The sequence below is a fragment of the Oncorhynchus clarkii genome, chromosome 4 (assembly GCF_045791955.1).
Source record: "Oncorhynchus clarkii lewisi isolate Uvic-CL-2024 chromosome 4, UVic_Ocla_1.0, whole genome shotgun sequence".
Lineage (NCBI taxonomy): Eukaryota > Metazoa > Chordata > Actinopteri > Salmoniformes > Salmonidae > Oncorhynchus > Oncorhynchus clarkii.
Window position 1 is genome coordinate 75,558,663 of NC_092150.1, and position 22,043 is coordinate 75,580,705.

At 47.1% G+C, this 22,043-nt stretch overlaps 1 protein-coding gene across 2 annotated transcripts in view; it reads left to right on the top strand.

Annotated features, from left to right (window-relative positions):
• Positions 1-22,043, top strand: part of LOC139407287 (ATPase family AAA domain containing 2B) — a 154,225-nt gene that overhangs the window by 46,391 nt on the left and 85,791 nt on the right. For both annotated transcript variants that reach the window (XM_071150930.1, XM_071150931.1), the window contains exons 21-24: positions 2,118-2,314; positions 2,571-2,730; positions 9,105-9,227; positions 10,460-10,588. In XM_071150930.1, coding sequence (XP_071007031.1) covers positions 2,118-2,314; positions 2,571-2,730; positions 9,105-9,227; positions 10,460-10,588 — 609 coding nt within the window. The remainder of the gene's footprint in view (positions 1-2,117; positions 2,315-2,570; positions 2,731-9,104; positions 9,228-10,459; positions 10,589-22,043) is intronic.

Here is a 22,043-nt window from a genome sequence, read left to right on the forward strand (position 1 = left end):
AAGCAAAGGGGGGCTACTTTTTTGGTTACTAAAAGTAGCAACATAGTTTTGATGTTTTCACTATTCTACTATATATATATATATATATATATATATATATATATATACCGCTCAAAAAAATAAAGGGAACACTTAAACAACACAATGTAACTCCAAGTCAATCACACTTCTGTGAAATCAAACTGTCCACTTAGGAAGCAACACTGATTGACAATACATTTCACATGCTGTTGTGCAAATGGAATAGACAACAGGTGGAAATTATAGGCAATTAGCAAGACACCCCCAATAAAGGAGTGGTTCTACAGGTGGTGACCACAGACCACTTCTCAGTTCCTATGCTTCCTGGCTGATGTTTTGGTCACTTTTGAATGCTGGCGGTGCTTTCACTCTAGTGGTAGCATGAGACGGAGTCTACAACCCACACAAGTGGCTCAGGTAGTACAGCTCATCCAGGATGGCACATCAATGTGAGCTGTGGCAAGAAGGTTTGCTGTGTCTGTCAGCGTAGTTTCCAGAGCATGGAGGCGCTACCAGGAGACAGGCCAGTACATCAGGAGACGTGGACGAGGCCGTAGGAGGACACCAAGATTGGCTAATTCGCCACTGGCGCCCTGTGCTCTTCACAGATGAAAGCAGGTTCACACTGAGCACGTGACAGACATGACAGTCTGGAGACGCCGTGGAGAACGTTCTGCTGCCTGCAACATCCTCCAGCATGACCGGTTTGGCGGTGGGTCAGTCATGGTGTGGGGTGACATTTCTTCCATGTGCTCGCCAGAGGTAGCCTGACTGCCATTAGGTACCGAGATGAGATGCTCAGACCCCTTGTGAGACCATATGCTGGTGCGGTTGGCCCTGGGTTCCTCCTAATGAAAAACAATGCTAAACCTCATGTGGCTTGACTGTGTCAGCAGTTCCTGCAAGAGGAAGGCATTGATGCTATGGACTGGCCCGCCCGTTCCCCAGACCTGAATCCAATTGAGCACATCTGGGACATCATGTCTCGCTCCATCCACCAACACCACGTTGCACCACAGACTGTCCAGGAGTTGGCGGATGCTTTAGTCCAGGTCTGGGAGGAGATCCCTCAGGAGACCATCCGCCACCTCATCAGGAGCATGCCCAGGCGTTGTAGGGAGGTCATACAGGTACGTGGAGGCCACACACTACTGAGCCTCATTTTGACTTGTTTTAAGGACATTACATCAAATTTGGATCAGCCTGTAGTGTGGTTTTCCACTTTTATTTTGAGTGTGACTCCAAATCCAGACCTCCATGGGTTGATAATTTTGATTTCCATTGATAATTTTTGCGAGATTTTTGTTGTAAGCACATTCAACTATGTAAAGAAAAAAGTATTTAATAAGAATTTCATTCATTCAGATCTAGGATGTGTTAGTTTAGTGTTCCCTTTATTTTTTTGAGCAGTGTATGTGTATATAAAGCCAAAGAAGTAGTCACCCTTTGCCTTGAAAGTTATAGTAAAAATAAAGAAACCCTTGAATTAGTAGGTGTTCTAAAATCGTGTGTGTGAGGTCCCCACTCTGTCCTCTCCGGGGGTTCCCCCTGAATAAAACAGCAGCCCTACTTCCATCAGGAGCTGTTTGTAGAAGTGTGAGGGAGACTGGGGAGAAACAAGGGGAGAGAGGGAGCCCGCTATAAACCCATCACTATTACCCATAATTACATTCACAGTTGATCGTTAGTAAGCAGGACGGAAGATGATGCTAATGCTAAAGTGAAGCAGGACTATCACTGCCTGAGGCGAAGAGGGTGAGTGAGGCAGGGTAGAATTTTCAGTTTCAGAATGGCAGACAACTGCCATATTGTTGTCCAATCCTTCTCATTTTCCCACTCTTCCTTCCCAATCATTTCACATCTACAGGGGTTAGAGGTTGATTTGGAATTCATCACATTTATCACTCTGTGGGCCAGAGACTTGGTGGTTCAGGGTTGTTGCTGATGGGATGATGATGTGTTTAGAAAGAAATCAATGCTGTGTTCCCCCCTCGCCTCTGTGTCTCACCTCAGCTTTCCCCCATGGATCAGCTGAGAGTAGAAGATCTGAAGGGGGACCCACTCTCTAACCCCCCCCCCCCCCTCTCTCTCTCTAGCTCTGCAGTGTGAGGAGGTGCTACCGGTAGCAGAGACCCTGGACGCCAGGGTTCTCTCCCCCGAGGAGCAGCGTCGTCTGGCTGACCAGGAGGAGAGCACTCTGAGAGAGCTGCGTCTGTTCCTCAGGGACGTCACCAGGCGCCTTGCTGTAGACAAACGCTTCAACATCTTCAGCAAACCTGTCGACATTGAGGAGGTGGGCAACAACACATAGATGGCTTGTTGTTGTAGATATGGTAGCATAACTCAGTAGATAGAAATAGAAAGATGGGCGTGTGCCACCCTAGGAAAGTTGCTTTGTGAATTGAGTTCTTTCTGCCCCTCTTACCTCTTGTCTCCATTTGAGTGTTGCACTGATTGTAGTGAATTGACACTGCTGAACCAATTTCTCTTTTGATTTAAATGGAGTCAATAGCACCACTTTAAATTGTGAGGACTGTGACTCCTTTTAGGTGTCAGACTACCTGGAGGTGATCCGTCAGCCCATGGATCTGTCTACTGTCATGACAAAGATAGACACCCATAAATACCTGACGGCTAATGACTTCCTGGTGGACATAGACCTGATCTGCAGCAATGCCCTGGAGTACAACCCTGACAAGGACCCCTCAGGTACACATGGAGGGATTAAGGTTTTGGCTATGCCCTACTTGCACCCTATTCCCTTCATAGTGCACTACTTTTGACCAGGGCTCTGGTCAAAAGTAATGCACTATGAAGGGAATAGGGTGCCATTTGGGACCCATATTGTTTAGTTGTATAGCTCATCTGGTGCACCTCTCGGGACTAACATAATGTATGCTACTGGTAATGTTACCAGCAACATAAGTCAGTAGTAACATAATTATGGAGACATCCACATTTGGGAACGTGCCTAGCTTGTAGATCCAGGGATGTGCCTAGCTTGTAGATCCAGGGATGTGCCTAGCTTGTAGATCCAGGGATGTGCCTAGCTTGTAGATCCAGGGATGTGAGGACTTGTAGATCCAGGGATGTGAGGACTTGTAGATCCAGGGATGTGAGGACTTGTAGATCCAGGGATGTGCCTAGCTTGTAGATCCGGGGATGTGCCTAGCTTGTAGAAAACACCAGGGATGTGCCTAGCTTGTAGATCACACCAGGGATGTGCCTAGCTTGTAGATCCAACCGGGGATGTGCCTAGCTTGTAGATCCAACCGGGGATGTGCCTAGCTTGTAGATCCAACCGGGGATGTGCCTAGCTTGTAGATCCAACCGGGGATGTGCCTAGCTTGTAGATCCAACCGGGGATGTGCCTAGCTTGTAGATCCAACCGGGGATGTGCCTAGCTTGTAGATCCAACCGGGGATGTGCCTAGCTTGTAGATCCAACCGGGGATGTGCCTAGCTTGTAGATCCAACCGGGGATGTGCCTAGCTTGTAGATCCAACCGGGGATGTGCCTAGCTTGTAGATCCAACCGGGGATGTGCCTAGCTTGTAGATCACACCAGGGATGTGCCTAGCTTGTAGATCACACCAGGGATGTGCCTAGCTTGTAGATCCAACCGGGGATGTGCCTAGCTTGTAGATCCAACCGGGGATGTGCCTAGCTTGTAGATCCAACCGGGGATGTGCCTAGCTTGTAGATCCAACCGGGGATGTGCCTAGCTTGTAGATCCAACCGGGGATGTGCCTAGCTTGTAGATCGATCCGGGGATGTGCCTAGCTTGTAGATCCAACCGGGGATGTGCCTAGCTTGTAGATCACACCGGGGATGTGCCTAGCTTGTAGATCCAACCGGGATGTGCCTAGCTTGTAGATCCAACCGGGGATGTGCCTAGCTTGTAGATCCAACCGGGGATGTGCCTAGCTTGTAGATCCAACCGGGGATGTGCCTAGCTTGTAGATCCGGGGATGTGCCTAGCTTGTAGATCCAACCGGGGATGTGCCTAGCTTGTAGATCCAACCGGGGATGTGCCTAGCTTGTAGATCCGGGGATGTGCCTAGCTTGTAGATCCAACCGGGGATGTGCCTAGCTTGTAGATAACACCAGGGATGTGCCTAGCTTGTAGATCCAACCAGGGATGTGCCTAGCTTGTAGATAACACCAGGGATGTGCCTAGCTTGTAGATCCAACCAGGGATGTGCCTAGCTTGTAGATCCAACCGGGGATGTGCCTAGCTTGTAGATCCAACCGGGGATGTGCCTAGCTTGTAGATCCAACCGGGGATGTGCCTAGCTTGTCAGTCTTGAGTGATTCGGTGTCAGTTTCTCAGACTTACGTTATTAGTACGCTGCAGCTATGCAACATAGTGGCATGCAAGGCTTATCTAGTGAAGACTAGCTCTGTCTTGTCTCTAACCAACCTAAACATTGTTTAGTCACAGTCACACACCAACAATTATCAGTACTATCTTCTGCTGCCGTTTCCATTCACTTAACACTTTACCCATGTACGATGACACAGGAGAATTTAAATCCCAGCTATTCATCTGATACATTTGACTGTGACAAAAGTAATTAGATGTAGTAGATATGAGTCTTATTCATTATGATTTATGAAAGTGCTCCAAGGCAGTGACAACTTGGAATTGGTTTTCTTTCATCGCTCAACTTGAAATAATATGCACAGTGAGACAGAACCCCTTAAAACTATCATCGCCCCAGCTTAGTATCTCTGCTGTTTCTCTCTGCAAAGCTGCATCTGCATGAGAATGTTTTTGTTTCTCAGTGGCCCATTTCAATCCATTTTTATCTCAACCTCATCCTCTGCACCACTGTTACTGCCAGTGTAGCCAGATAAAAGGAAAAAGCACTTCACACACACTACACTACATTACTACCCACACACCCTGAGAAGCAGGGGCCATGTGCACACAGTCTCACACACACAATCCCACACAGTTGAAGACTTGCGAAAAAAGTATTGTCAAATCAATTAGAATAGCATACATTATTTAAACACGCGGGCTGTGTTGGTGCTTACGTAAAAGTAAAAGTTGTATGTATGGATTCAGGCTTATGAATAATTCCCACGCTGTGGGAAAAACTGAAGTTCCCTCTGTGTCTGTCACAATGGAATAACTATGCTGTGGCAATAATTGAAAGCCATAGCGATGAAAGCCTAGAGACTGAGGACCCGACAACCAATCAATTCAAATGAATCTCCCTGGGATACTGTAAATCTGTGCGCCCACTAAACCAAAGAAGGTCATTTCTAACGGCTTGCTACTCAGTTAAATGTAGATTTACTTGCACGTGCGCGCGCACACACACACACACACACACACACACACACGGCAGGTAGCCAAGTGGTTAGTGTTGGGCCAGTAACCGAAAGGCAGGTGGAGAGCCCCTGTCATTTGTTTAAATGCAGTGGCCACAAAGGATGCACTAAAGGGGAAAATGCAATTAAGGAGTTTTAATAAGTAAACCCAGTACGAGACTCCATCCTCTAGTGTCCCTGGGAATAGAGTCCAGCCCAGTGCAATCACATTTGATCATGTTGGAATTTTCTCAGACTTGATGGCTTTTTGAAACACACCTATATACATTACTTCACCAAAGTATGTGGACACCCTTTTCAAATCAGTGGATTTGGCCATTTCTGCCACACCTGTTGCTGACAGGTTTATAAAATCTTGCACACAGCCATGCAATCTCTATAGACAAACATTGGCAGAATTAATCAGTTTGTCACATTTTTGCCCTGCTAGAGCTGCCCTGGTCAACTGTAAGTGCTGTTATTGTGAAGTGGAAACGTCTAGGAGCAACAACCGCGAAGCGGTAAACCACACAAGTTTAGCTAACAGGATCGCCAAATACTGAAGTTCCTAAAAATCGTCTGTCGCAATTACAGGGTCTGTAGTGCCGCCTCTAGCACTGAGATGCAATGCCTTAGACCGCTGTGCCATACTGGAGCTCAATCTTAACGCTACAGCATACAATGACATTCTAGAGTTCTGTGCTTCCAACTTTGTGGCAACTGTTTGGGAAAGGCCCTTTCCTGTTTCAGCATGACAGTGCCCCCGTGCACAAACCGCGGTCCATGCAGAAATGGTTTGTCGATGGGTGTGGAAGAACTTGACTGGCCTGCACAGAGCCCTGACCTCAACCCCATCAAACACCTTTTGGAAGACTTGGAACGCCGACTGCGAGCCAGGCCAAATCGCCCAACATCAATGCCCGACCTCACTAATGCTCTCGTGACTGAATGGAATGTGGTTACCATAAATGGACCAATTTGTTAGTTTGATGGTTCTAGCAGTCCATTGTCCCATTAACAAGCATTCATATTAGCAAACCTATTTAATTTTACTTCATATTTCTCTAGTATAAGCTACTTATTGTAATGAACGATATCAGCCAAATGCATGCGAACGGTGGTGTCAGTTCAGCTAAACATAGGGTATGACATTGTCACGCAATATTAGGTTTAAAGGTCTGTGGAACAGCATATACAATGCCAACCACTACTAAACCTCATCATAAATGGACTAATTTACTTGTGGAACAGAACTTACACTGGAATGTGAAATAAATGCATAGTACACACTATCAAGTCACAAGGCCGACTTCAAATAGACATCCACAGACATCCACATGAGTTTCAACTTTGGGGAAGCAATTTTTTTCACCTTAAAATGTCAACTTTTTATGATAAAGGATTGCATGCCTCTATCATCACATTTACAGACTAATTTAAGATGGGCTACTATTTCTAATGTTATGAGTAGATTGCGTAGTCATAATTTAGGCTAATATATCTCAATCACAATGCATGCCTGAGCACATAGTGACAGAGTAGGCCTAATCAGAGATGGTTCTTCTTTCTTTGCATGTGAAAAATGTGGTCTTTTATGAACACATTCCATGCAATTCTACTACACTTTATATGACTGGAGACATAAGCAACTTTTTTTAATAGGGCAAGAATGTGGAGCCTACTCTGCTGACACTGACCAATGTAAAATGACCTTGTCTTGAATGCAACCATCTAGTCTAATCTTATGAAAATGGGAGACGCAAATATGATGTCCTTCTAGCCTGTTAGGAGGAAGTTATTGTCCCCCAAAAACTTTCCAGTCATACTGATCCAATGATAAAGGCAGTGAATATGTGCACTCACCTGTCCGCTGGTGCCAGTAAGATACGCTGCGGTTTCCGCTGGTGCCAGTATGATACGCTGCAGTTTCTCCTGGTGCCAGTATGATGCGCTGCGGTTTCTCCTGGTGCCAGTATGATGCGCTGCGGTTTCCGCTGGTGCCAGTAAGATACGCTGCAGTTTCCGCTGGTGCAAGTAAGATGAGTTGCGCTTTCGGCTGGTGCCAGTAAGATGCTCTGCGGTTCACTCAATTGGTTGAGAATTTTGATAACTATAGACAGATTAGTATTTTCTTTGTCTTCTCTTTTCAGCAATAGCCATTGTCCTAAGCTATGTTTTTCCTACTATTTATGTTCAGAAATATTGCGATTAGGCTTATTTAACTGCTTTACACTAACCGCTTCAACTCAACATTCAGCTATTTGGTAGGCTATTTGGTAGGCTATTTGGTAGGCTATTTGGTTGGCTATTTGCCCTGCGCACTAATGAAATTGATTGTAACAATCCACAGTAAGAAATATTTATATATAGGCACAAGTAATTTATATAGCTAACTTTGCGAAATGTACTTTAGGGGAAGCTTATCTTCCAGTAGCCTATTGGTGCATAAAACCACGAGGCTTACAAGGCAGAGTTCAATATCCAATTCAAAGCAATCGGTGCACTGCCTAATTGTCTGACCAGCAAAGCAAACTGTCTGATGGTCCTAAAGCCAATACGTTAACAGCCGTTGAATTTGAATCGGGATTGTAATGATGTTAGTCGACTATTTTGTAGCCTTCTTTGACATTTTTTTGGTCTTGAGCTAGGGTATGGTGTCTGCAACTCTGCCTTACCCAACTGATGCCCCTGCCTCGTATGGTCGATAATTGGTTGGTTTATCGTGCCTCTTCTACTTCCCCTCTTTCTGTTCTCATCTTTCTCCTCCTCTCCCTCTGTTTGGAGTCAAAGCTGAGGCTGTCCTCTGCAGTCTTGCAGGAATGTCTTTTTCCCCTGCGTTTCTCTCACTTCATTGTGTTAGAAAACCAAATATATCCGCTCTACACTGTCAAACCCGCTCCACCTCTAGAGGAAAACGCCCAAACATCATCAAACTCACAGCCAACAAACTCTGTCTACACAGCACCCGGGAGGTGGCGGAATGTCCTTGTCAGTTCTCCACAGAAGTGACAGGGTTCGATAATGGAACAGACTTCCACTCAACACTCACCCTGCAACCTGTCACCTCACACTCTGACAGACGAATAGTACCGATACACACACATACACACTGCTGCAATTAGGCCGTCTTTTAATTAGTGGTTAGAAGCTGTCAGATGGTGACCTCTGGACCTCTGTCTGTACCTGTTGGCTGGGTGGCATAATGAGAGCAGGACATCTGTTTACACACGTGGACACACGTGGACACACACGAGTGCAAACACTCTACGTCTCATCTTCTTTGCTGCTCATATTATTTTTCCCTCAGACATTTGCCTTTTAGGATAAAACAAGATTTGATGATGTTAGAGGGAAGGTGTGTGCCGGTCTCTGTCTGTGTTTAGATATTCAGTATGTGTGTCTTTGTGAGAAGGGAGGATAAGATTGACTGTATTCCTGAGGCTTGTCTCCTAAGTCACCACCAAAGGCAGCTCTTTTGTCTCCATCCAAACAGTAAGAGAACAGTATAATCCCTTGTGCCCAGTGTTGGGGGCCAGGCAGCAACACAGCCAGCAGTTTGTGTTGTGTCCAGCAGAGGGAGGGTTGTGAGAGGCAAGGCTAGTGAGGGTCAGAGGCAGGGAGACGAAGGAATGAATTATATGATGATGATGATAATAATAAGAGCTGTCATATGACTCTACAGGGCGAAGTCATTTAAACTGTTGCTGTAATGTTTCTACAATGCCAATGTGTGTGTTCATGGCAGTCTGTTCTCTCCCTCCAGATAAGATCATCCGCCACAGAGCATGTAGTCTAAAAGACACGGCCCACGCCATGCTGGCCTCAGAGCTCGACCCTGAGTTCCACCGCATTTGTGAGGACATCAAGGAGTCGCACAGAAAGAGGGGTGAGGAACACACACACACACACACAGAGGGAGTGGTGTTATATTCCAAGGTGCTGTACTATGTTTATTTAATTGAACCTTTATTTAACTAGGCAAGTCGGTAAAGAACAAATTCATATTTACAATGACAGCCTACCCCGGCCAAACCCACCCCTATCCCGGACGGTGCGTGGTCCATTGTGCACCGCCCTATGGGCATATGTAGTAGCTCATGATGTTCCACTAGTCAACAGTGTGTTCACTGCTCCAGGGTGATTGGCGATTACATAACTAGCCTCTAATGGGATCCAATCATTTATTCATATGTAAAGTCAAGAGAGACTGTCATGCACAAACAAACTAATTAGTGCACATGTACAAGGAGGATAGAGGGACAGTATTAGTAGTCATAGGTAATTGGTTATACAACATGTACATATGCTGCTTGATTCTACACACACAATCACACACGCTCAACCACGTGCAATCACACACACTCACGCACACGCCATCACACACACACACAAACACACATACAGGATCATGTGAAAATCTACACACACTGCACATAGTGTGCATAACTGAGGCAAGCCCCTCCTGTGATGGTGCTGGAATGGGGGGTGAAGGGAAAAGAGAGAACGGGTTGTGTGCAGGGCGATACACTCTTACCACATAAGAGATTTTCCAACCTTTTCATCTTAACCGTTAAGGCTAAAAGTCTCCTTTCTCAGAAAGACAACACACACACACACACACACACACACACACACACACACACAGCCTCTCCCACAAATGAATATTTTAGGAGCAGAAGTTAGCTGTCTGACAGGGAATTCAGCAGTGAGAAATGCTGAAGGTATCAGTTTGTGCTGTTGGATCGCCTGGTGTTGGGTTGCATCAGCTAAACCTCATCTGGGATTATATTGCTCTGACCTGGAGTCGGGGAAGTGTGTAAGTGCAGGTGTGTGTGTGTGCTAAGTATCAGTGTGTTAGAATGGAAATGTCTGCTCCCTGACGTTGGTTTGATACCTCACATTTATTCCTCTTATTCAGACAGCCTGACTCACAGGGACATTTAGAGGCACTCTGACGCACACACACACAAACGCACAGACCAAAGTACATGAAGTTGTCCACTGGATTCTAGTTATTTGGATTTATCAATCGATGAATGCTGTTTTGTCTCAGTGTCTGTCTGTACACTTACATCCCCTTCAGTGTGTGTGTTAATTGATCTGGTGATTTATCTGCAGACCTCCAGACTCCGGCCTTGCCGCCTGTCCCCCTGGCTGCCGTGGTAACCACCAGGAAGCCGGCTGTAGAGGAGAATGCTGGAAACAGCACTCAGGGACAGACCATCGACAAGCAGCACTGCAGCAGCAGTGAGTACAACAAATCAAATCACATTTTATTGGTCACAGACACATTTTTAGCAGATGTTATTGCAGGTGTAGTGAAATGCTTGTAAAACACACACACCGCCCAGAGCACAGTTAAAACACAACACCGCACAGGGTCCTAAAGAACGGAGCGCTAATACCCAGTCCCTTCTGTCATTAGAGATGTGATTCAGTTGTGTGTGTGTGTGTGTGTAGTGGGATCTGGGTTCAAGGCATTTAGAATCAGGCCATTTAGCTGATTACGGAACCATCATCCCACAGAGGGGAGGCCTCCCGCTTTAACGCAACACACACAAGAGACCACACCGAGTAAGAGCCGCTCCGCGTTGTAGCAACCCAGTTGGATGCCTCAAATACTCCTGCTTACACAGACACACACACTCTCTCGCTCCAGTCACACTCCACAGTAGAGGAGCAGCGCAGTGGGCAGCCTCATTAGAGACGTCGTCTTCAGTGCTGTGCGGACCGTGACCACGCCGCAGAGGAATTCCACAGCCTCCTGCTGTCACTGCCAGGTGCCCACGCAGGGCAGGGGGCAGACAGAACAGGTCCTTACCTGCATGTAGCACTGACAACCGGGGGGGGGGGGGGGGGGGGGGTGTCCTCTGCATTGGTGTCTGTCTGAATTAAGGAGATTGATAGTCCAAGTATGAGTTTACTTCAGTTCCTCTGTGATTTTAAATCTTCAGCCTAGTTACCAACTGGTGTCCCCCCCACAGCTTAGGCCTACCTCGAAGATTTGTCTATAAGTATTATTTCAGTTTCAGAATATGTAGGATCACAATCACCACAAATATAAATGGAATCACGCCCACACGAACGAGTGGCGCAGCATTCTAATATAAATGGCATCACGCCCACACGAACGAGTGGCGCAGCGTTCTAATATAAATGGAATCACGCCCACACGAACGAGTGGCGCAGCATTCTAATATAAATGGAATCACGCCCACACGAACGAGTGGCGCAGCGTTCTAATATAAATGGCATCACGCCCACACGAACGAGTGGCGCAGCGTTCTAATATAAATGGAATCACGCCCACACGAACGAGTGGCGCAGCATTCTAATATAAATGGAATCACGCCCACACGAACGAGTGGCGCAGCGTTCTAAGGCACTGCATCTCAGTGCTAGAGGCGTCACTACAGACCCTGGTTCGATCCCGGGTTGTATCACAACCGGAGTCCCATTGGGAAGCGCACAATTGGCCCAGCGTCGTCTTGGCTAAGGGAGGGTTTGGCCGGGGTAGGCCGTCATTGTAAAATAAGAATTTGTTCTTAACTAATTTTTCTAGTTAAATAAATGGTAAATAAAATATTGGACTAAATGTTGCTTCACTGCAATACTCTGTTCTGCCACAGGATGGCGCTAGTCTCTCTAGAGACACCAGTTATAGGTCTCCTACTGACTTCAGTCAGTGTAGATTAAGTGGAGGAGACAGGTTAAAGAAGATTGAGACATTCAGAGGGTGAATGGGCAAGACAAAAGATTTAAGTGCTGTTGAACGGGGTATGGTAGTAGTGTCAAGAACTGCAATGCTGCTGGGGTTTTCACACAACAGTTTCCCGTGTATCAACAATGGTCCACCACCCAAAGGACATCCAGCCAACTTGACTCCAATTCTTCCCACAGTTGTCAACTTGGGCCAGCATCCCTGTGGAACGCTTTCAACACATTGTAGAGTCCATGCCCCGTTGAATTGAGGCTTTTCTAAGGGCTAAAAAAGGGGGGTGCAACTCAATATTAGGAAGGTGTGTGTGTGTGTGTGTGTATAATACACTGCATTTCAAACAGTCAGCAATAATCAAGTGAATTTAGGGCTTGTGAAATTATACCCAGGCTAAATATAAGCCTTCCACAACCATAAGACCCACTAATTATTTAATTAAAATCTGCATTTTTGCCATAATCACTGATCTGACTTTCAAGTCTATGAAAATTACCTTTTTGGGAAAGAAATGACCAGAACCATGCATAATGCACATTCACTAATGACTAACTTCTTATAGCAGGCATTATAGGGAATTAACTTATGTCTCATAATACAATCTCTCAAGCACAGGCCACGTGCTAGTGAGTAGCCAGCGAATCTTATATTTCAAGTTTAGCCAACTGTTTGCTAGATGACAAGGTAGAACAGATGAATTGTTATGAACACACCATTCTGTCAGTCTCCAACTGTTTGAACAGCAGGCTGGCCTTTACACTGTGTTCAGATGTTGAAATCAAATGGTCTACCTTATTTCTCAGAAAGAGAACGAGTTGCCAATGAGGAGTTGAGACATAAAATTGTATCATTAGAAAGGTCGTTATCCTCTATTACAGTAAAATATTGTGAATGTGTTTGTGTCCATATGACCGTTTCTGTTGGACCAAATCTCAAATGCAAATAGTGAGTTGAAACTGCTTGTCAGAGAGGAAGAAGTGATCTTTCATCTTTGTTGTTGTGAGTGGCAGGGGGAGGGGCTTGTTGTTGTGAGTGGCAGGGGGAGGGGCTTGGTGTGTGTGTAAAAGGAAAGAAGCATACAGAACACCAAAAAGACCTAAAGGTGCATAAAAACAACAACATAAACCTTTATTCTTGCAATACAGGCATTTGGAATGTCGCGCTAAAACATACATTCATTTGGTCTATCGCCCTAATCTGGGTGTAGGAGGCGAGTAGCCACAATGGATTTAATGTACAGCACTTTTTCATGAATACGATCCAGAGTTTACAGTGTGGATTTGGATTGATGTGTTAAATTTCTTCTCTTTTTTCTGACCGTGTGATTTTATAGGCCTTTGCTTATACACTAAGCACAGTACACGGTATAAACACAACCAGGTTTGGTTACGATGGACCAGTCTTCTTTGACTGCTGTCAATCCTCTGTTTGTGCCATCACATTAATTTCTAATAACCTGAGGCCTTTCAAGTCATTGACTAAATGCATGCAGTATTCAATGAGAGGGTTTTTCTTTCTTTTTAATCCAAACACTTGAAGCTCTTTTTGTTGTTGTTGTGTGGGTGTATTCAACACAATCAGCTACAGCCACATATGACCTCAGTCAATCCTCTAACAGTGTTGATATTGTTACATTTGCTATTAATAACCTGAGGGGTTTGAAGTGGTTGTGATTCTGAATTGCATTCAGAAGTAGTCAGGTAGATTGTTCCTCTTCTGTTTCCCCTGTCCGACCAAATCAAGGAAGTGAAATGGGCAAATGGAGGCTCCCACCATTAGTGTTTCCCTTCTTTATATCAGGAGCCAAAGTGCTTCACATGTCGGTCACTAATTCTGCCGCTCCGGGGAATTCAGGTTATCACCATGTCCCAGAACTTATCACCACGCTCCAGAACTTAATTAGTTAGCTCTGGTAATTAATTATTTGAGAGAAAGTAATCATTGGCAACCAATTCTCACCTGGAGCACTTCTGTGACATGTCCAATTAATTGATCGGGGGGAATCAATTAGGTGTTGAGATAAATATGACAGAACCTTGCATACTCCACTGCCCTCCAGGACTTACCCGGAGAGACTGCTGCTGAAGTTACCACTAGACACTGTGTGAATACACATAGAAATACAATTTCTGTACATGTATTTACCGAACCCATAATTCACTCTCCTGTGTCCCCATTCATACACCTCATGTTTCTAGGCTGAAAACACAAAGCTGCCTCTGGATCAGTATCTTGGTGCATCTCCGTCAGCAAAGGTTATGATTGAATGAGGGTAAACCAATTCTACCCAGGGGCTTCAGCGGACCCTATTCTCTATAGTACTCTGTGACTTTGGTCGGAAGTAGTGCACTAGTTGTAGATGTTTGAGACTGAGCTCCAGATTAGAGCCATTAGGCCACCTGTTTAGGATGGGCCAGGTAGTGTGCTAGGCTATATGGGGAATAGGCAGTTACTGGAGCCACTGCTCCTGGCCAGTAGCTGGGCTGCCACAGCCTAACCAGCCAGGTGATGGCTCTCTGGCCAGGAGCAGTGGCTCCAGTAACTGCCTATTCCCCATATAGCCTAGCACACTACCTGGCCCATCCTAAACAGGTGGCCTAATGGCTCTAATCTGGAGCTCAGTCTCAAACATCTACAACTAGTGCACTACTTCCGACCAAAGTCACACCTGGCTGTATAGGCTGTGGCTGCCCAGCTCCTGGCCAGAGAGCCATCACCTGGCTGGTTAGGCTGTGGCAGCCCAGCTCCTGGCCAGAGAGCCATCACCTGGCTGGTTAGGCTGTGGCAGCCCAGCTCCTGGCCAGAGAGCCATCACCTGACTGGTTAGGCTGTGGCAGCCCAGCTCCTGGCCAGAGAGCAATCACCTGACTGGTTAGGCTGTGGAAGCCCAGCTCCTGGCCAGAGAGCAATCACCTGACTGGTTAGGCTGTGGCATCCCAGCTCCTGGCCAGACAGCCATCACCTGGCTGTTTAGGCTGTGGTAGCTCCTGGCCAGAGAGCCATCACCTGGCTGGTTAGGCTGTGGCAGCCCAGCTCCTGGCCAGAGAGCCATCACCTGGCTGGTTAGGCTGTGGCAGCCCAGCTCCTGGCCAGAGAGCCATCACCTGGCTGGTTAGGCTGTGGCAGCCCAGCTCCTGGCCAGAGAGCCATCACCTGGCTGGTTAGGCTGTGGCAGCCCAGCTCCTGGCCAGAGAGCCATCACCTGGCTGGTTAGGCTGTGGCAGCCCAGCTCCTGGCCAGAGAGCCATCACCTGGCTGGTTAGGCTGTGGCAGCCCAGCTCCTGGCCAGAGAGCCATCACCTGGCTGGTTCGGCTGTGGCAGCCCAGCTCCTGGCCAGAGAGCCATCACCTGGCTGGTTAGGCTGTGGCAACCCAGTTCCTGGCCAGAGAGCCATCACCTGGCTGGTTAGGCTGTGGCAGCTCCTGACCAGAGAGCCATCACCTGCCTGGTTAGGCTGTGGCAGCTCCTGGCCAGAGAGCCATCACCTGGGTGTTAGGCTGTGGCAGCCCTGCTCCTGGCCAGAGAGCCATCACCTGGCTGTATAGGCTGTGGCTGCCCAGCTCCTGGCCAGAGAGCCATCACCTGGCTGGTTAGGCTGTGGCAGCCCAGCTCCTGGCCAGAGAGCCATCACCTGGCTGGTTAGGCTGTGGCAGCCCAGCTCCTGGCCAGAGAGCCATCACCTGGCTGGTTAGGCTGTGGCAGCCCAGCTCCTGGCCAGAGAGCCATCACCTGGCTGGTTAGGCTGTGGCAGCCCAGCTCCTGGCCAGAGAGCCATCACCTGGCTGGTTAGGCTGTGGCAGCCCAGTTCCTGGCCAGAGAGCCATCACCTGGCTGGTTAGGCTGTGGCAGCCCAGCTCCTGGCCAGAGAGCCATCACCTGGCTGGTTAGGCTGTGGCAGCCCTGCTCCTGGCCAGAGAGCCATCACCTGGCTGTATAGGCTGTGGCTGCCCAGCTCCTGGCCAGAGAGCCATCACCTGGCTGGTTAGGCTGTGGCAGCCCTGCTCCTGGCCAGAGAGCCATCACCTGGCTGGTTAGGCTGTGGCAGCCCAGCTCCTGGCCAGAGAGCCATCACCTGGCTGGTTAGGCTGTGGCAGCCCAGCTCCTGGCCAGAGAGCCATCACCTGGCTGGTTAGGCTGTGGCAGCCCAGATCCTGGCCAGAGAGCCATCACCTGGCTGGTTAGGCTGTGGCAGCCCAGTTCCTGGCCAGAGAGCCATCACCTGGCTGGTTAGGCTGTGGCAGCCCAGCTCCTGGCCAGAGAGCCATCACCTGGCTGGTTAGGCTGTGGCAGCCCAGCTCCTGGCCAGAGAGCCATCACCTGGCTGGTTAGGCTGTGGCAGCCCTGCTCCTGGCCAGAGAGCCATCACCTGGCTGTATAGGCTGTGGCTGCCCAGCTCCTGGACAGAGAGCCATCACCTGGCTGTATAGGCTGTGGCTGCCCAGCTCCTGGCCAGAGAGCCATCACCTGGCTGGTTAGGCTGTGGCAGCTCCTGGCCAGAGAGCCATCACCTGGCTGGTTAGGCTGTGGCAGCTCCTGACCAGAGAGCCATCACCTGGCTGGTTAGGCTGTGGCAGCTCCTGGCCAGAGAGCCATCACCTGGCTGGTTAGGCTGTGGCAGCCCTGCTCCTGGCCAGAGAGCCATCACCTGGCTGTATAGGCTGTGGCTGCCCAGCTCCTGGCCAGAGAGCCATCACCTGGCTGGTTAGGCTGTGGCAGCTCCTGGCCAGAGAGCCATCACCTGGCTGGTTAGGCTGTGGCAGCTCCTGACCAGAGAGCCATCACCTGGCTGGTTAGGCTGTGGCAGCTCCTGGCCAGAGAGCCATCACCTGGCTGGTTAGGCTGTGGCAGCCCTGCTCCTGGCCAGAGAGCCATCACCTGGCTGTATAGGCTGTGGCTGCCCAGCTCCTGGCCAGAGAGCCATCACCTGGCTGGTTAGGCTGTGGCAGCTCCTGGCCAGAGAGCCATCACCTGCCTGGTTAGACTGTGGCAGCCCAGGGCCCCGCTGTGTTCATATTAAGAACTCTGACAGGAGAATATGGAGAAGAGTTCACCCACTGTACCTTCCCCTAATCCATTATTCACTCATCTGTTTCCATTTATACGCCTCCTGTTTCTAGCAACTATGTGTGTTGACTGTCTTTGACTTGGGCAAACTTGGGACTATTTATGCATGTACCTTGTAAATCCTGCATGCTCATGTTAACACCATTCGCTGTAGGTCTGCTGCTCAGTTATACTCCCAATATAGTGTTCTTGTAAAATGTCTTGCATTAGCTCTAGGGTTATATTTACAGAGCTTTGCAAGTTGTTAGCTTTTCATTCAGCTTTAAGTTGACTTGCAATGTTAAATGGAAACCCCATCAACCCCAGTTGGTGGGGTTGCCATGTCATCATACTTTCAAAGGGAATGTTATTTTATCGATTTTCCCCTCACTTCGAAGAGGAAGGCATCCCATCAGCCAACAGACTCTTCCCAAAGCTGGCCGCCCAGCCAAACTGAGCAATCGGGGGAGAAGTGTCTTAGACAGGGAGGTGACCAAGAACCCAAGGGTCACTCTGACAGAGTTCCTCTGTGGAGATGGGAGAACTTACCAAAAGGACAACCATCTCTGCAGCACTCCACCAATCAGGCTTTTATGGTAGAGTGGCCAGACAGAAGCCACTCCTCAGTAAAAGGCACATGACATCCCGCTTGGAGTTTGCCAAAAGGCACCTAAAGGACTCTCAGATCATGAGAAACAAGATTCTCTGGTCTGATGAAACCAAGATTGAACTCTTTGGCATGATTGCCAAGCGTCACATCAGGAGAACCTTGCACCATCCATACTGTGAAGCATGGTGGTGACAGCATCATGCTGTGGGGATGTTTTTCATCGTAAAGCATGGTGGTGACAGCATCATGCTGTGGGGATGTTTTTCAGCGTCAGCGACTTGGAGACTAGTCAGGATTGAGGGAAAGATGAATGGAGCTTTGAGAGGATCTGCAGAGAAGAGTGGGAGAAACTCCCCAAATACGGGTATTCCAAGCTTGTAGCGTCATACCCAAGAAGCATCGAAGCTGTAATCGCTGCCAAAGGTGCTTCAACAAAGAACTGAGTAAAGGGTCTGCATACTTGTGTAAATGTGATATGAATATGAATATTTTTACATTTACTTTTCTATACATTTGCAAAAATATTGTAAAACCTGTTTTTGCTTTGTCATAATGGGGCATTGTGTGTAGATTGATGGGGGGGGGACTATTTCATACATTTTAGAATAAGGCCGTAATGTAACAAAATGTAGAAAAGGACAAGGGGTCTGAATTCTTTCCAAATGCACTACTTGTCCTGGTCCAGCTTGTCTAGGCTGCAAATGCTTGCTAGTCTCGTAATTATTTTTTTATCCCCAGCTGTCAACTCCTTTTTGTGTCTTCTGGCTCAAATAAATAGGACTGTATGTTCTTATGTGAAAGAATGTAAAAAATAATGTAGTCTTGGAAAGAGGAATTCTCAGAAGCAGCCAAATTATTTAGCAATCTCAGTGCACTGTAACATAGCTCTTCTAAACTAGTAACACTCTTGTTTATAAAGCCTGCCTTCGAGTGTGGGATCAAGGAAGTGTGGCTCCCGGCAAGCCGTAGTCTTTACAAAGCCATTGAAATTGAATCAAACTTGATGTGCTGCAATGTCCTGATAAATGGGAATGTCATTGAGAAAAGTCCATAGCTCTATTTAACAAGGACAACGATATCTACTCGCTGCCAGCGTGATCACACAATTGGCGAAACACAAAGGCCACAATAATTGCTACAAAACATGACTTGATTCATTTTTAGATCAGAAAGCAGGCTCAATCAACCAGTGACGTCATTGGATGAACTCTCCCGTCATGAAAATAAAAAATCCAGCTAGCTATAGGGCATAATTATGTCTGAAACACCCTCTCATCGCTCATAATTATGCAGGTAAACTGGAAAAACACCCCAAGTAGTGTCTAGCGGTGAGGTGTCCCTTTTTAGCCGTGATTGGAGAGCCCATTAGCTCTTTTTTTTTTTTTGAGCAATATTCTATGAACTCCAACATGATTCAAGGAGAACACTCTTCTGGCATGATTCAACAACGCTGTTACAATAATAGCACTTTTCACAATTTCTTTAAACCTGTAGGTTGTAAAATGGCGTGCAATAAGGCCTGTATAGAGTTCAAGCTAATGCATTTTCCCTCCGCCTTCAACGTTGAATTCTCCCTTACGACGAGTAACCAAATCCATTTATACTCTCAATCTGGATTAGAAGTGTCTGTGTTTTTATTTGTGGAAGCATGCACATAACTCCTGATACAACAATTTAGAATTTCAACAGATTCAGCAACAACAACACTGCGGCCCAATGGGAGGGCATGTGAGTGTAGAAAAAGGACTAGTCAGGTGTTAGCTTTGTGTGTCCTCCACGTCAGTCAATGTGGAGCCCAAGGCGACAGCCCACTGGAGGCTGAATGTGTTACTTCCTGCCTGTTCGCTCTTTCCCGTTCTGCCTCAGTCTCCACTCACCTCTGTGGAAACAACCATCCTTTTCTCTCCTCCTCTCTCTACCCTTATTGTATTCTCCCCTGCCTGCCAATCCAAATGAATACCTTGATGAGCAAAGACAGCATTTAATTTATTTCCTAAGTAAACACTTTCTTTCCTTCTTGACGATATAGTTGAGGTGAAGTAAATACAGACATAGTATTTCTAATGTGTACATTCAGAAAGAATACACACTCGGAACAAAAACGTTCTCAGCCTTTCCTTTCTGTTGAATGCCAAGGATTTGTCCTCGAGCTCTACTGTCACTGTCTGTACAAGTATTGCTCTGGTCAAGTAAAGCGTTCCATTGTTGGAGCTCAGAGTTGTGCTCAGTATGCATGAAATGGGAGAAAACGATGTATTTTCCTATTCCCCCCCCCCCCCCCCTGGAAACCCATATGCTTTACCTATCCAATGTGGATGACCTCGTATCCAGTATGCATATGTTCCCCAAAAACATGATTATGGAAAACATGTGTTTTTCCTGCACTAGTGGTGCAGACCGGTGAAGTAGTCCTCCTCACCTTGCTGGAGGCGTGTGTGTGTGTGTGTGTGTGTGAACATGTGGATCCTGACACAGGTAGTTTGTATGCTCATCCAGCCATGCTGTACCCCAGCTGCTGCTACCTACTAAACAAGACCAGCTGACCCACAGGCCTCTCAAGGGACACACACACACATATCACAAGGACTCATGTTAAGGAGAAGAGTATTTTGGTGTAAGGAGCTGTGTACACTACAAGCCCCAAAAGTATGTGGACACCTAGTTGAACTACTCATTCCAAAATCATGGGCATTAATATGAAGTTGGTCCCCTCTTTGCTGCTATAACAGCCTCCACTCCTCTGGGAAGGCTTTCCACTAGATCAGGGGTATTCAAGTACTATTTGAGGAAGTCAGGTCACACATTTCCTAGGTGGCAATGGTCCGGATGGATAATGTAATTAATCGACATACTAACAAACCCCGTTCTGGGTCGGGATCCGGTCTGCTGTCCGCCAGTTGAGTATGTAGGCATTAGATGTTGAAACATTGCTGCAGGGACTTGCTTCCATTCAGCCACAAGCATTCGTGAGGTCGGGCACTGATGTTGGGCGATAAGGCCTGGTTTGCAGTCGGGGGTTGAAGTCAGGGCTCTGTGCAGGCCAGTCAAGTTCTTCCACACCAATCTTGACAAACAATTTCTGTATGGACCTCGCTTTGTGCATGGGAGCATTGTCATGCTGAAACAGGAAAGGGCCTTCCCAAACTGTTGCCACAAAGTTAGAAGCACTGAATTGTCTAGAATATTATTGTATGTTGTAGCATTAAGATTTCCCTTCACTGGAACTAAGGGGCCTAGCCCGAACCATGAAAAACAGCCCCAGACCATTGTTCCTCCTCCACCAAACTTTACAGTTGCCACTATGCATTGGGGCGGGTAGCGTTCTCCTGGCATCCCCCAAACCCAGATTCGTCAGTCAGAGTTCCAGATGGGGAAGCGTGATTCATCACTCCAGATCACTGAGCGCTTCATTAAGGCCATTCTACTCCCAATGTTTGTCTATGGAAATTGCATGGCTGTGTGGACTAATTTGAAGGGGTGTCCACATAGTTTTGTGTGTATAGATATACAGTACCAGTCAAAAGTTTGGACACCTTCTCATTCAAGGGTTTTTCTTTTTACTATTTTCTACGTTGTAGAATAATAGTGAAGACATCAAAACTATGAAATAACACGCATGTAATCATGTAGTGACCACAATGTTTTTCAACAAATCAAAATACATGTAATATTCGAGGTTCTTCAAAGGTTCTTTTACCTTGATGACCGCTTTGCACACTCTTGGCATTCTCTCAACTAGCTTCATGAGGTCGTCACCTGGATTTCAATTAACTGGTGTGCCTTGTACATTTAACATTTGTGGAATTTCTTTCCTCTATGCGTTTCAGCCAATCAGTTGTGTTGTGACAAGGTAGGGGTGGGACACAGAAGATAGCCCTATTTGGTAAAAGACCAAGTGCATATTATGGCAAGAATAGCTCAAATAAGCAAAGAGAAATGACTGTCCATCATTACTTTCAGACATAGTCAATCTGGAAAATTTCTAGAACTTTGAAAGCTTCAAGTACAGTCACAAAAACCATCATGCGCTCTGATGAAACTGGCTCTCATGAGGACCACCGCAGGAATGGAAGCCCCAGAGTTACCTCTGCTGTGGTATGATGAAACTGGCTCTCATGAGGACCACCGCAGGAATGGAAGACCCAGAGTTACCTCTGCTGTGGTATGATGAAACTGGCTCTCATGAGGACCACCACAGGAAAGGAAGACCCAGAGTTACCTCTGCTGTGGTATGATGAAACTGGCTCTCATGAGGACCACCACAGGAAAGGAAGACCCAGAGTTACCTCTGCTGTGGTATGATGAAACTGGCTCTCATGAGGACCACCGCAGG